Consider the following 15,119-nt stretch of genomic DNA (forward strand, 5'->3'; position numbering starts at 1 on the left):
GCCTTTCCTAATACCACCTGGTGACATCCTTCATGAAAACTCAGACTCTTTAACAACTCCAGAAAACTTCCATGATCATCAGGCCCTCCCAATATTGCATGTATCCCACCAGATTGTGATTGCCTCTACCCCTACCCCCACCATCCTAACAATATGAGGGTTTTTTGTTTGTTTGTTTGGTACCAGGGACTGAACTCAGGAGCTCTTGACCACTGAGCCACATCCCCAGCCCTATTTTGTATTTTATTTAGAGACAGGGTCTCACTGAGTTGATTTAGTGCCTTACCATTGCTGAGACTGGCCTTAAACTCTTGATTCTCCTGTCGCAGCCTCCCGGAGCCGTTGGGATTACGGGCTTATGCCACTGCATTTTTGTGCCCTCAATTGTTAGACCTCAACTTTGCATGGTGCAGTAGTTACTAAATACAAAGTGAACATTATTTTGTCTTCACCTCAACCTGTCTCATCCCACCTCCCTCCCACTCTATCAGAGGCCTTGCCTTATGGCTGTTCCTCCCCATCCTTATATCTCCTGTCTCTCCTTCACTGGCTTAGGGATGATGATGAAATGGAGGAAAACCTGGTTTGGGATGTGGGGAGTGATGGATTCACATGTGGCCATGCTCAGTCTGAGAAATCTGTGAGCCATCCAGAGAAAGGTGTCCAAGTACAGTTGGATATACTGGACTGAGAGGAAAGGGTGTTCCAAGTAAGAACACCTGTGAGGCCTCATTGTACAGTGGCTAAGTCTTGGACAGGAATTCCAATCTAGTCTAGCTCTACCTCTTACTGGCTGGGTAAGTCTGGGTAAGGTCCTGCTCTGGCTGAATCTTAATTATTCAAACCAGAGATAATTCAATTTGGATTAGAGTGCTGGCAGAGAGGATGGAGAATATAGGCAGAAATATGATTTACTGTGGAAACAATCAGCAGGACTCGATGATGTATCACAACAGTCTAGTTCAAATGTCACCTTCTCAGAGAGGCCCTCCATGACCACCCTATCTAAAAGTAGGCCTCCCCTACACCTAGATGTTCATTCTTCATCTCATTTCATATTCATTTATATCCTGGTTTCATTTTATTGATGTGATATAAAATAAGTTGAATTCTAAAAGAATCCAACTTATTTTATTTCCTTAGATGATTGTTAACTGCCTTCTCCTGCTATCTCTTTGTCCTGCTGTTGAGACCTAAGGGAGAAGGCTGTCAAGTATGGTTCCCAAGTGGGTGGATACTAGTGCCATTCAGTGAGATGGGGAACAACGGATTTGGGGGCAGAAAATGGAATGAGTTTTGCTCAGGGGTACCAATTTGATGTGATGTACCTATGGGGCATTCTGAAAGATCCATCAGTAAGTGACATCTATAGACACACTAGAAAGAAAACACAGAGTGAAAAAACATGTAGGCTACAGCTCTGAGAAACAGAAGGATTTGAAAGGCTAAGAGAAGTCACCAAGAACCAAAGTTGTTTCAGGGAAGGATAGGATCTCATGGGCAGAAAAGACCTATAGAATCCCATTTAGCATTTATTTGACATGAGGACTGAGTGGGTAACCATGGCTGGACCCAAGCATACATCTAGGAGACAAGAGAGCTCATACATATGGCTCAGAGTAGGTGGGCAGCATCGGCCTATGTCTAAATGGTGTAGCTCACCTTATTGAACCTGGCGAAAGGGTAGTCCTTGCCTTCCTCTGCTGCCCGTCGCCAGTGGAAAAACATAGCTCCATCCTTTCGGGCTGGGTTAGTGAATGGCATCCACTTCCAGGGTCGTACCTTCTTGGAGCCCAACTTGGCTTTCACTGTGCGGTAGCCCTGACCAGTGTCACTGGGTAACAGTGGGGGTGCATCCCTGGCAGTAGGATTTAGGGAGGTGTAAGGTTAGAATCAGAAGGGCTCTAGGAGCTGATTTACCCTTGAGCAAGGAAGTCATGTCCTAAAACAAGACATCTGAGGTCCTCTCACATCCTGCTCAGCAAGCAGGAGCCCTGGCTGAAGAGGGAAGGTAAGGAGAGAACTGGAAGAAAAAAACCAGGAGTCAGGGACATGGTGGTTAGGTTAGGGGCCAGAGAATGGGAATTTGGGATTCCAAATACTTGCTTCTTATCAGAGTAGAGCAGGGCATAAACTTCCCGGTGCATGCCCTCAGGCCTCTTGAAGGTTAGTGTCTCAGAGGACTTCTTGGACTTTTTCTGAAGAAGAAAACAAGGAAGGAACCACAACCTAGACCTCCTTTCCCTAAAATTCTTTAGCTCAGCACAATTCCTGAACATACCATCACAAGAACAGTTACATATATACTAACATTATGATGACACACTTTAAAGGCACAGAAATCCACTTTCTGGAGTATACCCAGTCTGAGCAGATCATTCCCCTTTCCTCCCTCATCTAATAGAGCCTTGATATGTGAAAATTGAAGATCCTCTCCCCATTTCTCAGACTAATAACACAACATCTTGGTCTCCACCCCCAATAATTTTCTCTCTTTTGTCCTCTCATCTCTTGGAGGTGCCCCACTCTCTCGGTCCCCTCCACTCCCAGTGTCCCACCTCTCCATCATCCATTTTACGGAGGATGATACTTTCTCTGTACCATAATGTCACACCTTTCTATCGTGCATCTCACTAGAAGTGTACCACTCCACCACCTCTCCCGTCGTCACCCCCTCACTCCTCATTACATCCTTGCTTTCTGATACACCTGTTACCTTGTCCGGGTTGATAATGTCTTTCTTGCTGATGGTCCCGGAGGCTGCATCACCCTCTGGACCCCCGAGTTCTAGAATATCCCGTACATCCGCGCCCGTAGCCATCACGCCTGAGAGATTGGGGGAGCACCCCCTACGTCAAGGGTCAGTGCCTGAAAGACCACGTTCAGGCCAGGGGGCGGGTCCACCTGACCCGAGTGGGGGCGGGGTGAAGAGGAGGGCGGCAAGGAAAGCGGTCCCAGTCAGGTCGGGGTTCTGCGTATGTCCCGTTGCTTGGGTGTCCGTAACAGCCTCATTCACCTCCTTGTTCCTCACCCTGCTCCTCCACACCTGGATCTGCCAGCTGCGTTTCCCTGCGCCGCTCCCCTAACACCGCAAAACCTAAGGCAGAAACTTCCGGTTGTGCACTTTTGAAACACAGCCGACAGAAACACTTCCGGTCTGTGCTTGGAGGAAACAGAGCCGGCTAGCAATCCAGTGTGAAAGCTACTAACCGCGCGGAGTTTATCACAGGCCTGTCCTCCCGCGACCCCACTCAAAATGGTACGCCGCCTGCTTTCTGGCGTTTGCCTTCTGTGTTGCTCCATTGCATCTCGGGGAGTGGGAAAAAAAGAAAAAGAAAAGCTCACAGCCTTGTGACATTAGGAAGTCAATTTATCTTAACCTGTTTCCTTTTTTTTTTCTTTTCTATTTTTCCTTTTTTTTTTGGGGGGGGGGCGGGGGGCGGTAACCAGGGATTGAACTCAAGGGCACTCGACCACTGAGCCACATCTCCAGCCCTATTTTGTATTTTATTTAGAGGCAGGGTTTCACTGAGTTGCTTAGCCCCTCGCCATTGCTGAAATTGGCTTTGAACTCGCTATCCTCCTGCCTCAGCCTCCCAGCCACTGGGATTACAGGCGTTCGCTACTGCGCCTGGTTTAACCTGTTTCTTAATTTACAAAATGAAAATTGTAGTAATACCCGCCTAAGTGAAATACTAATAATCCATGTAAAACATCAGCTCAGTGCCTGGGACATTTTTAATTAAATGAATTAGTGATAGTAATTACCTTTGTTTATTAAATATTAACGTGTACCTGTGTTAAATTTGGCATCGAAGAGATAAACTAGACAGGCCAAGCAACCCTGGGTGGCTACCAAGATGGAGTCTGGACCTTTTCTTGCACCTCCTATGATGGAATTGGCTTTGAATTTGGGGCCTCTGAGGCTTTTCTTGAACCCAGATTCCTGGAACTTCCCCAGTCCGGGAGCTAGCTGTACTATTTTGAGTTTCAAAGAGGCTCAAAACGTAGCTTCAAGTAGGGAGCTACTGGAAGAAATCTGCTGACATCCCTGGAGAAAGAAACAGGAGGTCCTGAGGAAGAGCAGAAGTGACAGAGGAAGCAGCTCCCAGCTTCAGCCTCTGCAAATCACCTGCCAACATGGAGGATACATGGGCAATTAGTGTGGGGCATAAATTGGGGCTTGTTAAGGCATTGAGGATGACTAAGGACAGACCATAAGCTAAGACCTGCCAAAGATCCCCACAAGTACTAGAGAATCTATACAAGTTAGATATAAATGTTGCATCCTATCATCTGAACAGGAGAAGGGGATACAACCACTGCAGCCCAAGCCCCAAACTCTGGAGAACTATGCCTGGAAGTACAAACCTTGTCCTGTTGACTGATTCCTGGCTGGATCTACTGAATTTCAGTTTCTGGGGGGAACCTAGGTCTTGCAGCAAAAATTGCCCTCAGGGTAAAAGAATGGTCCTTGGAGCCAGAAGTAAAGCACTGGGAATGAGACCTGTGCCTCTGCTTTAAGCACTTGACCTTACTAATAGTTAATTAATTGTGTCAGTATTTGTTTAATTAATTATGTAAGACAGTGATGCTAATATGTAAATTAGTATGTGTGCCAGGCACATTTCTTGGACTTGGGGATGCAATAGGTGAATGAGATAGAAATATTTCCTGTGGAGGTTTTATTTTGTGGGCAAAGAGAAACACTGGGCATATAAACAATAAAATCCATTATGTAACTTTTGATCGTGACAAGAGCTGTGAAGGAAATAAAAGAGTAATAGCATGGAATAGTGTGGTCAGGGAATGTTTCTCCAGGGAGTCAAAAATCTGAACTAGGATTGAAACAATAGAAATAGCCATGATATCTGGAGAAGGAATGTTTCAGGCAGGAAGAAAAGCAAGTGCAAATTTCCTAAAACAGAAGGTGCCCTATTTTTTTAAGGGAAATAGATAAAGAAGGTGTTATGGTTTGGATCTTAAATGTCCCCACAAAGGCCCATATGGTAAAGTCTTTGTCCCTAGCCTTATTGGAAGGTGATAGAAACTTCAGGAGGTGGGACCTACTGGAAGGAAATTAGGTCATTGGGAACGTGCCCTTGAAGGGAATATTTGGATCCTAGCCCCCTTCCGCACCCTGTCTCTCCCTGCTCCTCCTCTCTGCTTTCTGTTGTCATGAGATAAAAGGCCTCCTCCATCACCCATTCCTACCACAATGTTCTACCACAGGCTCAAAATCAATAAGGCAAATCAACCAGGGGCTGAAACTGTGATTCAAAATGAACTTTTCCTCCTTTAAGTTGTTTATCTCAGGATTTTGTCACATCAATGGAAACCTGACTAACACCCAATATAGTGCGTCTTTCGAGAGAAGGAGGAGCACAGGAAGAGCTGAGATCAGAGGTAGGCATTTTGGGCCATGGCAGGGAGTTAAGTTTTACTGTAAGGACCATATGGCAGCCTCCCTTCTCTTCACCAAGACTACAAGCTCCTTAAGGATGGCACTGGGTCTCATCTTCTGAACCTGAACTATTTCTCAGAGCTTGTTTCTTCATTTGAAAAATGGAAAGTGTGTGGGCTGGGGTTGTGGCTCGGTGGCAGAGCACTTGCCTAGCACATGTGAGGCACTGGATTCCATCCTCAGCACCACATAAAAAAATATGTAAATAAAATAAAGTTTAAAAAGAATTTTGTTTTTTGTTTTTTAAGTGAAAGTGTGCCCTATTCGGAGAAGCTCCTCAGAAAGACACTATGGGGAAAGGGAGGCAGTCATACATGGAGTAATGGAGATCTGATTTGAACTTTATCAGGTTAGTAATAGAGCACATTTCCACACTAATAAGATAAGGACAAATGTTCCAATTTTTTAAATGCGCCAAGAGCATTAGAGGAAGTTGTAGAAATAGTACAATAGCTAATGAACATATGGGTAAGTGTTCAGCCTCACTAGTAATCAAAGAAATTAAGATTTTAAAACCACAAAGGGGTACTATTTTGTTGTCTATCAGATAGGTAAAACTTTTAAATAACTGCAATACCCATTCTTGTCCAAGATATAGATGAAATAGACATTATCATATGCTGTTGGTAGAAATGTGTTTTCATTTTTGTTCATAAATTCATTCAACAAATATTTGTTTGGTACTTATTGTATGCCATTTACATATATACTCTCATATACCAGGCACTATACTAGGCCTTGGATATGTAGCAGTAAAGAAGGCGAACTTCATTGCTGCCTTCAGAGAGTTTATGTTCTCTCCCTTTTATAAGTGTGTCTATGTAGAGAAAAAAAATCGGAAAAGAGAAGCCAAAATTATACCATGGGTAGTTTCTATTTAGGCAATTTATATATTCTCCCTTTTGCCTATAGGTATTTTCTATACGTCTTATAATGAATATGTATTTCTTTTATAATAAAAGGAAAGAAGGAAGGAAAAGAGAGAAGGAAGACAGACCCCGCAGGGCTGTGGAGCATGGACTGGGCTGCAGTGAGGAGACCAGGACTCTCTGGGAGACATTTGGGAAACGACTAAGGCAAGGTGGATTCCATCATGTCATCTGCAAATAATAAAGTAAGCCTAAACACTTATTTCTTCTTCTTTTAGCATTGGCCAGGGTCACAGAAATAGGTCAAACAGCAGCTGTGGTAGTGGGCATCCTTGTCTTATTCTTGATTTTAAAGGGAGTGTACTTAAAGTTTATCTTTCTTTTTGCTTTTTTTTTTTCCTGCATCTTTCCTTTTTGACTGGAAATTGAACCCAGGGACACTCTACCACTGAGTCACATCGCCAGTCCTTTTATTTTATTTATTTATTTATTTATTTATTTATTTATTTATTTATGCATGCCAGCGATTGAACTCAGGGACACTTGGCCACTGAACCACATCCCCAAGCCCTATTTTGTATTTTATTTAGAGAAAGGGTCTCACTGAGTTGCTTAGCTCCTCACCATTGCTGAGGCTGGCTTTGAACTCAGATCCTCCTGCCTCAGCCTCCTGAGCTGCTAGGATTATAGGCGTGTACCACCACACCCAGCCCTTTTTATTTCTTTATTTCAAGATAGGGTCTCACTACATTGCCAGAGCTGACCTCAAACTTGTGATCCTCCTGCCTGGGCCTCCAAAGCTTCTGGGATTACAGGTGTATGCTACCACAATCAACTCTCAGTTTTCTAATAATTGTTTATCCTCTAGTCATAAATAGGTGATAAGCTAGCAAAATTTTTTATTAATTGATATAGTCATATGAATTATCTCCTTTAGTCTATTAATGAAGTGAGTTGACAGATTTTCTGATGTTACATTCACAGAATGAAATCCATCTGATCACAATGCATCTTGGCTTCAGGTAGCTAATATTTTATTTAGAATTTTTAAATAACCTATTCATAAGTGAAATGGACTTATACTTTTATTTACTTATAACTATTTTTATCTAATTTTAGATTCAAGATTATGCTATTTAGCCAAGCACAGTGGTACACTCTCTTCATCTAAAAAACCAAAACTTTTTTTGTTTTGGTTTTTTAGATGAAGAGAGTCTTTGTCACTTCAATTTCTTTAATATTTATTGTCCTAGTTCCTCTTCATTTCAATATTGGTAGTTTGCATTTTCCCCCAACTATAATTCCATGACTTAGGAGGCTGAGACAGGAGGATCACAACTTTAAGGTTAGCCTAAACAAATTAGAAAGACCTTGTCTCAAAAAATAAAAATAACTAGGGATGTAGCTGAATGATAAAGTACCCCTGGGTTCAATCCCCAGTAACCCCCCCACCAAAAAAATTATGCTATTCTCCTACAATGAGTTGGGAATCTTTATGCTTTTTCTGAACTATGTGTAATAATATACACATACACACACACACACACACACATAAACTCATAGTATTGTAGTACTTAGAAATGACCTCAGACCCCTTTTTTTTTTTTGTTTTGGTTTTTTAGATGAAGAGAGTCTTTGTCACTTCAATTTCTTTAATATTTATTGTCCTAGTTCCTCTTCATTTCAATATTGGTAGTTTGCATTTTCCCCGAAAGTATGGCTAAAGTTAAAAAAAAAAACTGACAATACCAAATTTTGGTGAAGATATGGTGCAGCATAACTCCTCTATATTAGTGATGGAAATTAAACTATTATGACCACATAGGAACATCATTTGACATTATTTACTAAAGTTAAATATACATAAACCTGCTGTCACAGCAGTTCTGCTCCTGGGTAAGTTCTCAAGAGAAATGCTCATGTTCACCAAAGACATAAACAAAACATCAGAATGGTATTATTCATAGTTGTTCCAAGCTGAAAATATTCAAAAGTCTCTTGCCTGGTAAGGTGGTACAGGCCTGTAATCTCAGGTCCTTCAGAGGCTGAGGGTAGAGGATCACAATTCAAGGCCAGCCTCAGCAACTTAGAGAAACCCTGTCTCAAAAAACAAAAAGGGGGGCTGGGACTGTAGCTCATATGAGGCACTGGGTTTGATCCTCAGCACACATATAAATAAATAAATAAATAAAATGAAGGTATTGTGTCTATCTACAACAAAAACAAAAACAAAACAAAAAGGGCTGGGATGTGGTTCAGTGGTAGAGTGTCTCTGAGTTCAATCCCTGTACTCCCCAGCCCTTGAACCCAAAACCAAGTGCCATACTGACTCGTCCTAAATCCCAGATAATGAAAACTTAAGCCTTTCCAATTTGATTACTGACTCCCTAACAAAGACAACTTTATTCCTGACTTTTGCAGTGCTGACTTCTGACAACATATGATCTTTAGATAGGATAAGTATTCGAGAAAATTGCTGTTTCTCCACCACAAACAAATGGGTAACTTTGTCTGTCTTGTTCATCTTGTATTTTCACTTGATGAGCCAGTCCTTCTAGTCTGATTTCCCTTATAAACTTCTTTGTTAAAGGGAATGCTTTTGCTTTCCGAACTAACTTAATAAATATGTAGTAAAGTAAGAGAGAGGGTGCTACACCTTGTACCACCCACCATGAAGAAAGAGTTGCAAAGGTTGGTGGGTATCTTTGGGCTTGGAGGCTGTACAGTACCTTTGTTCATGCTCTGCATTTTTATCCAGTGACTGGTAAGTTTTGAAAGGGACTTGGCTCCAAAGGAGCTCTATGGGAGGTCTAGGTTAGAATGTAAGCTGTGCTCCTAGTTGGGCCTGGTTATGGAACACATCCAATGATGCTGAAAGTATTTTGTTGCAAAGATATAATATTTGCCTTCTTCTGACCCAATAAGAGAATCATAGCACAGACACCCAGGGTTCTGGAAGAAGTCCTTAATCTCACCTGCAAACAATTGCCACCTTTGGAAAACCAGCTTCTGGCTGACAACTGGGCTCTGGTAGAAGCTGATCGCCTGACTATGAAACCCTAATGGGAACTGCCCAGCATGAACTGAAAATTATCCAATCCATTGAACTGTAAAGTTGGAGATGCAAGTCAGCATTCCATTATAAAATTTAAGGAGTTTATTCTTTATTCTTTATAAATATTTAAAGCTGTAAATTTCACTGCTTTAGCTGCACCTTGCAAATTTTTCATTTTATTATCATTCTAATTTCCCTTATGATTGCTTTGGCCAATGATTATTTGGAAGTATGTTGCTTAATTTCCAAATATTTGAGTTTTCTAGATATCTTATGATTATTGGTATCTAATTTAATCCACTGTAGTCAGAGAATTTATTCCATATGATTTAAATCCTTTTAACTTTATTGAAACTTGTTTTATGGCCTAGCATATGGTCCATTAGTGAACATAGCACATGTACTTGGGGGGGAAAAAGCATATCCTGCAATTGTTTGGCATGAGGTTCTATAAATGTCAATTAGGTCAATATGATTGACAGTAGTTCATATCATTTATGTCTTGATTATTTTTTTTCCTACTATTCCATTGATTGCTAAGAAGGGTGTTAAAATCTCCAACTATAATTGTAGAATTGTCTACCTCTTTTTAAAATTTTATCCATTTTTGCTCGACATATTTTGAAGCTCTATTACTAGGAAAATATACATTTATAATTGTTATGCTTTCCAGGTGAATGGACCTTTGTATCATTACAAAATATCCATATTTATCTCTGATAATAATCTTTTTTTTTTTTTAATTTTATTGTTGGTTGTTCAAAACATTACATAGTTCTTAATATACCATATTTCACAGATTGATTCAAGTGGGTTATGAACTCCCATTTTTACCCCGTATACAGATTGCTGTGTCACATCAGTTACATTTCCATTGATTTACAAATTGCCTTTCTAGTGACTGATGTATTCTGCTGTCTATCCCATTCTCCACTGTCCCCTCACCCCTCCCCTCCCCTCCCCTCCCCTTCTCTCTCTCCATCCCCTCTACTATAAATCGTTTCTTCCACTTATATAATTTTTCTCCTACTCCTCCTTTCCTCTTATATGTAATTGTGTATAACCCTGAGGCTCACCTTCCAATTCCATGCAATTTCCCTTAACTTTCACTTTCCCTCCCGCCTATCATCTCTGTTTAATGTTATTCTTCTTCTCCAGCTCTTCGTCTCTACCCTGTCCTTGGTTACTCCCCTTATATCAAAGAAGACATTTGACATTTGTTTTTTAAGGATTGGCTAGCTTCACTTAGCATAATCTGCTCTAATGCCATCCATTTCCCTCCAAATTCTATGATTTTGTCATTTCTTATTGCAGAGTAATACTCCATTGTGTATAAATGCCACATTTTTTAAATCCATTCATCTATTGAAGGGCTTCTAGGTTGGTTCCACAATCTTGCTATTGTGAATTGTGCTGCTATGAACATCGATATAGCAGTGTCCCTGTAGCATGCTCTTGTTAGGTCTTTAGGGAATAGACCGAGAAGGGGAATAGCTGGGTCAAATGGTGGTTCCATTCCCAGCTTTCCAAGAAATCTCCATACTGCTTTCCAAATTGGCTGCACCATTTTGCAGTCCCACCAACAATGAACAAGTGTACCCATTTCCCCGCATCCTCGCCAGCACTTGTTGTTGTTGGACTTCTTAATGGCTGCCAATCTTACTGGAGTGAGATGGTATCTTAGGGTGGTTTTGATTTGCATTTCTCTGACTGCTAGCGATGTTGAGCATTTTTTCATGTACTTGTTGATTGATTGTATGTCCTCCTCCGAGAAGTGTCTGTTCAGGTCCTTGGCCCATTTGTTGATTGGGTTATTTGTTATCTTATTATCTAATTTTTTGAGTTCTTTGTATACTCTGGATATTAGGGCTCTATCTGAAGTGTGTGGGGTAAAGATTTGTTCCCAGGATGTAGGCTCCCTGTTTATCTCTCTTATTGTTTCTTTTGTTGAGAGAAAACTTTTTAGTTTGAGTAAGTCCCATTTGTTGATTCTGGTTGTTAACTCTTGCACTATGGGTGTCCTATTGAGGAATTTGGGGCCTGACCCCACAGTATGTAGATCATAGCCGACTTTTTCTTCTATCAGACGCCGTGTCTCTGATTTAATATCGAGCTCCTTGATCCATTTTGAGTTAACTTTTGTGCATGGCGAGAGAAAGGGATTCAGTTTCATTTTGATGCAAATGGATTTCCGGTTTTCCCAGCACCATTTGTTGAAGATGCTATCCTTCCTCCATTGCATGCTTTTAGCCCCTTTATCAAATATAAGATAGTTGTAGTTTTGCGGATTGGTTACTGTGTCTTCTATTCTGTACCATTGGTCCACTCGCCTGTTTTGGTACCAGTACCATGCTGTTTTTGTTACTATTGCTCTGTAGTATAGTTTGAAGTCTGGTATCGCTATACCGCCTGATTCACACTTCCTGCTTAGCACTGTTTTTGCTATTCTGGGTCTTTTATTATTCCATATGAATTTCCTGATTGTTTTATCTATTTCCACAAGAAATGCTGTTGGGATTTTGATTGGGATAGCATTGAACTTATAGAGAACTTTTGGTAATATCGCCATTTTGATGATGTTAGTTCTGCCTATCCATGAGCAGGGTATATTTTTCCATCTTCTGAGGTCTTCTTCTATGTCTCTTTTTAGGGTTCTGTAGTTTTCATTGTATAGGTCTTTCACCTCTTTTGTTAGGTTGATTCCCAGGTATTTTATTTTTTGGGGGGATATTGTGAATGGAGTAATTGTCCTCATTTCCGTTTCAGAGGATTTGTCGCTGATATACAGGAATGCATTTGATTTATGCGTGTTGATTTTATATCCTGCCACTTTGCTGAATTCATTTATCAACTCTAATAGTTTCTTTGTAGACCCTTTTGGGTCTGTTAGGTACAGAATCATATCGTCTGCAAATAGTGATAATTTAAGTTCTTCTTTTCCTATTTTTATGCCTTTAATTTCTTTCGTCTGTCTAATTGCTCTGGCCAGTGTTTCGAGGACTATGTTGAACAGAAGTGGTGAGAGAGGGCATCCCTGTCTTGTACCTGATAATAATCTTTATATTGACATGTACTTTATCTGATATTATAACCACTCCAGACTTTGTAAGCTTACTGTTTGCACAGTAGACCTTTTTTCCTCCATTTTTCCCCAACTTACTTGTATGTTTATACTCAAAGTAGTTATTTGAGTTTGGCTCTTTTTGTTCATTTGAACCATCTCTGTCACTTAAGCCCACAGGGGTTGATTGAGGGATAAGCAGGAAAGGAGAACATCGTGGTCCTGGTCTCATTTGTACCCTTTCTGCTTGATGACAAATTGCTATAAGACACTAGAGACTTTGTGCCAGATCAAATAGTTTTCAGGTTATGACAGACAGGTTAAGTTTCAAGATCATGTGGTAGTCCCCTCGACATTTAGTCTATGTGAGGGTCCAGGAGCAAGATGAAGTTGTTTCTCAAAAGGAGTTCAGCAATTTGCTAAAGACGACGTGGCTTTCTTCACATATTCTAGTGACTTCTTCTGCAGTCTTCCTATACTTCCCACACACACATTAGGAATTGAACCCAGGGACGCTTTACCACTGAGCCACAACCCCAGTCCTTTTTATTTATTTATTTATTTATTTAATTAATTTTATTTTATTTTGAGACAGGATCTCCCTAAGTTACTGAAGACCTTGCTAAATAGCTGAGACTGGCCTGGAACTTGTGATCCTCCTGTCTCAGGCTCCCAAGTCTCTGGAATTACAAGTATGTGCCATCACACCCAGCTCCCTTGGGCTTGCTATATGTTCCATCAGAATAGTGACCTAAACATGATTGGAGTGTGGGTCATGGAAATCAGCTGGCATATCTGTTACATAGCAGCCTAGACCACTTGAGGACTTTTTTCTTGGATTTCCTCTCAAAACTGCAGCCTTTCAGGTAACTGAAATTATCTTTCAGGTAAATGTGCAGGTATAAGACACCCAAACATGGGGTATGTTGCCTCAGAATTCCAAGAAGGCAGCCAAATACTATATTTCAACTAATCTAAGATGTCTTCAGTTGTAAAGTACACTACTGATATTCCACTGTGAATAATTTTTTTTAAATGCTGTCAATAAAACCATGATATGCCATTGATCGTGGGATACACTGGCATATTAAAACTGGGGGGATGATGACAACCTTATAAATGCACTAAATGCCACTGAATTTTTCACTTTAAAATGGTTAATTTTACATTGTATATATTTCATCTCAATAAATAACTTATATCCTTTAGAATCAATGATATTTGTATTATTCTTCTTTCATATACCTTTCAGAATGTAAAATGAATTAACTTGTGCTTAGAAGGGGACGTGGTGAAATGGCCTAGAACACTGGACCTCCAGAAATATCACTGAGATGTATTTTCATGGGATTTACTCACTTCATTGAATCTGAGATGCTTTGATCCTGGTGCATTTTTTTTTTTTGAGAGAGAGAGAGAATTTTTTAATATTTATTTTTTAGTTTTCGGTGGATACAACATCTTTATTTGTATGTGGTGCTGAGGATCGAACCCAGCGCCGTGCACATGCCAGGCGAGCACACTATCACTTGAGCCACATCCCCAGCCCCAATCCTGGTGCATTCTTGCATTGTGCATTGTACACAATGATGGGATTTGTTGTTATGCATTCATACAGGGACACAATATAACAATATAATTTGGCCAACATCACTCCCAAGACTTCCCTGCCTCCCACCTGTTGATCCCTTTCTTCTACAAATCTTCCTTTGATTTTCATGAGATCTTCCCCAATTTCTTTTCCTATTTTCTCTCTAGCTTCAAGCCCAGAAGTTTTCAAGACCAAACATAGCAAGATCTCAGCTCAAAAAAAAAAAATGAAGTGATATTAATGAGCTACAATTTTGAAAGGTAATAGGCTGAAAATTATAAATAGGTTAGTTCTATTTGACCTTCAAGCAATACATTATTCCTCATTTATTCAAGTGAACTTTAAAGCATGTAAGAAGTTGAAAATTCCCTCAATTCAACTTTTGAAAAATTTTGCACAATGTCAATACCAAAGCCTAATAAAGAATAGAAAGCCTCTGAAGAATACAGAGTTCTCATCTTATAAAAACTATTTAAGAAAGTCAGAAGATGGAAAGGCATCCAACATGTATTAACTGACAAGCCTCCTGAAACCAAAGCCAGACAATAACAGCAATATGGGAAAAATATAAGATCCTATTTATGAACAATGAAGCAAAAATCCTCAATAAATGTCAACAAAAGACAGGTATGATGGGGCACACTCAAACTCCTAGCTAGTCAGGAAGCTGAGGCAGGAGAATTGCCGAGTCTAAGATCAGCCTGGACAACTTAGTGAGACTGTCTCAAAATAAAATTTTACAAAAGGTTAGGATGTAGCTCAGTGATAGAGTGCTTACCTAACATGTTCAAGGCGCTGGATTCAATTCCTAGTGCTGGGAAAAAAAGAAAAAAAGTTAACATTAAATCCAGCAGTGTGTTAAAAGAATAATTCATCAAATCTAAAGAAGATTTTATCCTAACATTGTTTGGATGGTTCAGCATTAAGATATATATCTATTTAATTTATTATACTAATGAAATCAACATGAAAATATGATTATCTTTTTTGTTTTATTTTGTTTCTTTTGGTTAGTTACATGTGAGTCACGTCCCCAGCCCTATTTTATTTTTTTAGTTTGAAACAGGGTCTAGCTAAGT

At 40.2% G+C, this 15,119-nt stretch overlaps 1 protein-coding gene and 1 long non-coding RNA gene across 5 annotated transcripts in view; one reads left to right on the forward strand and one right to left on the reverse strand.

Annotated features, from left to right (window-relative positions):
- The window catches only part of DMAP1 (DNA methyltransferase 1 associated protein 1), a 20,690-nt gene extending 17,592 nt beyond the window's left edge, over positions 1–3,098 (reverse strand). For 2 of the 3 annotated variants that reach the window (XM_081307255.1, XM_081307254.1), the window contains exons 1-3: positions 2,717–3,096; positions 2,107–2,198; positions 1,663–1,858 (exon numbers count right to left, since the gene is read on the reverse strand). In XM_081307255.1, the coding sequence (XP_081163381.1) occupies positions 1,663–1,858; positions 2,107–2,198; positions 2,717–2,821 (393 nt within the window). In that variant the 5' untranslated portion in view covers positions 2,822–3,096. Of the gene's footprint in view, positions 1–1,662; positions 1,859–2,106; positions 2,199–2,716 lie in introns of all 3 variants that reach the window. The other variant, XM_081307253.1, reaches the window with a different exon arrangement.
- LOC308656302 overlaps positions 1–13,627 on the forward strand; it is a 19,887-nt gene extending 6,260 nt beyond the window's left edge. Inside the window, exons 2-5 of one of the 2 annotated variants that reach the window (XR_014023688.1) lie at positions 5,304–5,406; positions 5,713–5,813; positions 6,427–6,578; positions 13,045–13,627. This is a non-coding gene — a long non-coding RNA (uncharacterized lncRNA). Of the gene's footprint in view, positions 1–3,175; positions 3,260–5,303; positions 5,407–5,712; positions 5,814–6,426; positions 6,579–13,044 lie in introns of those variants that run through there. The other variant, XR_014023689.1, reaches the window with a different exon arrangement.
- The last annotated feature ends 1,492 nt before the right edge of the window (positions 13,628–15,119 follow it).

This window comes from Spermophilus citellus (assembly GCF_964194105.1).
Source record: "Spermophilus citellus genome assembly, chromosome: 9".
Lineage (NCBI taxonomy): Eukaryota > Metazoa > Chordata > Mammalia > Rodentia > Sciuridae > Spermophilus > Spermophilus citellus.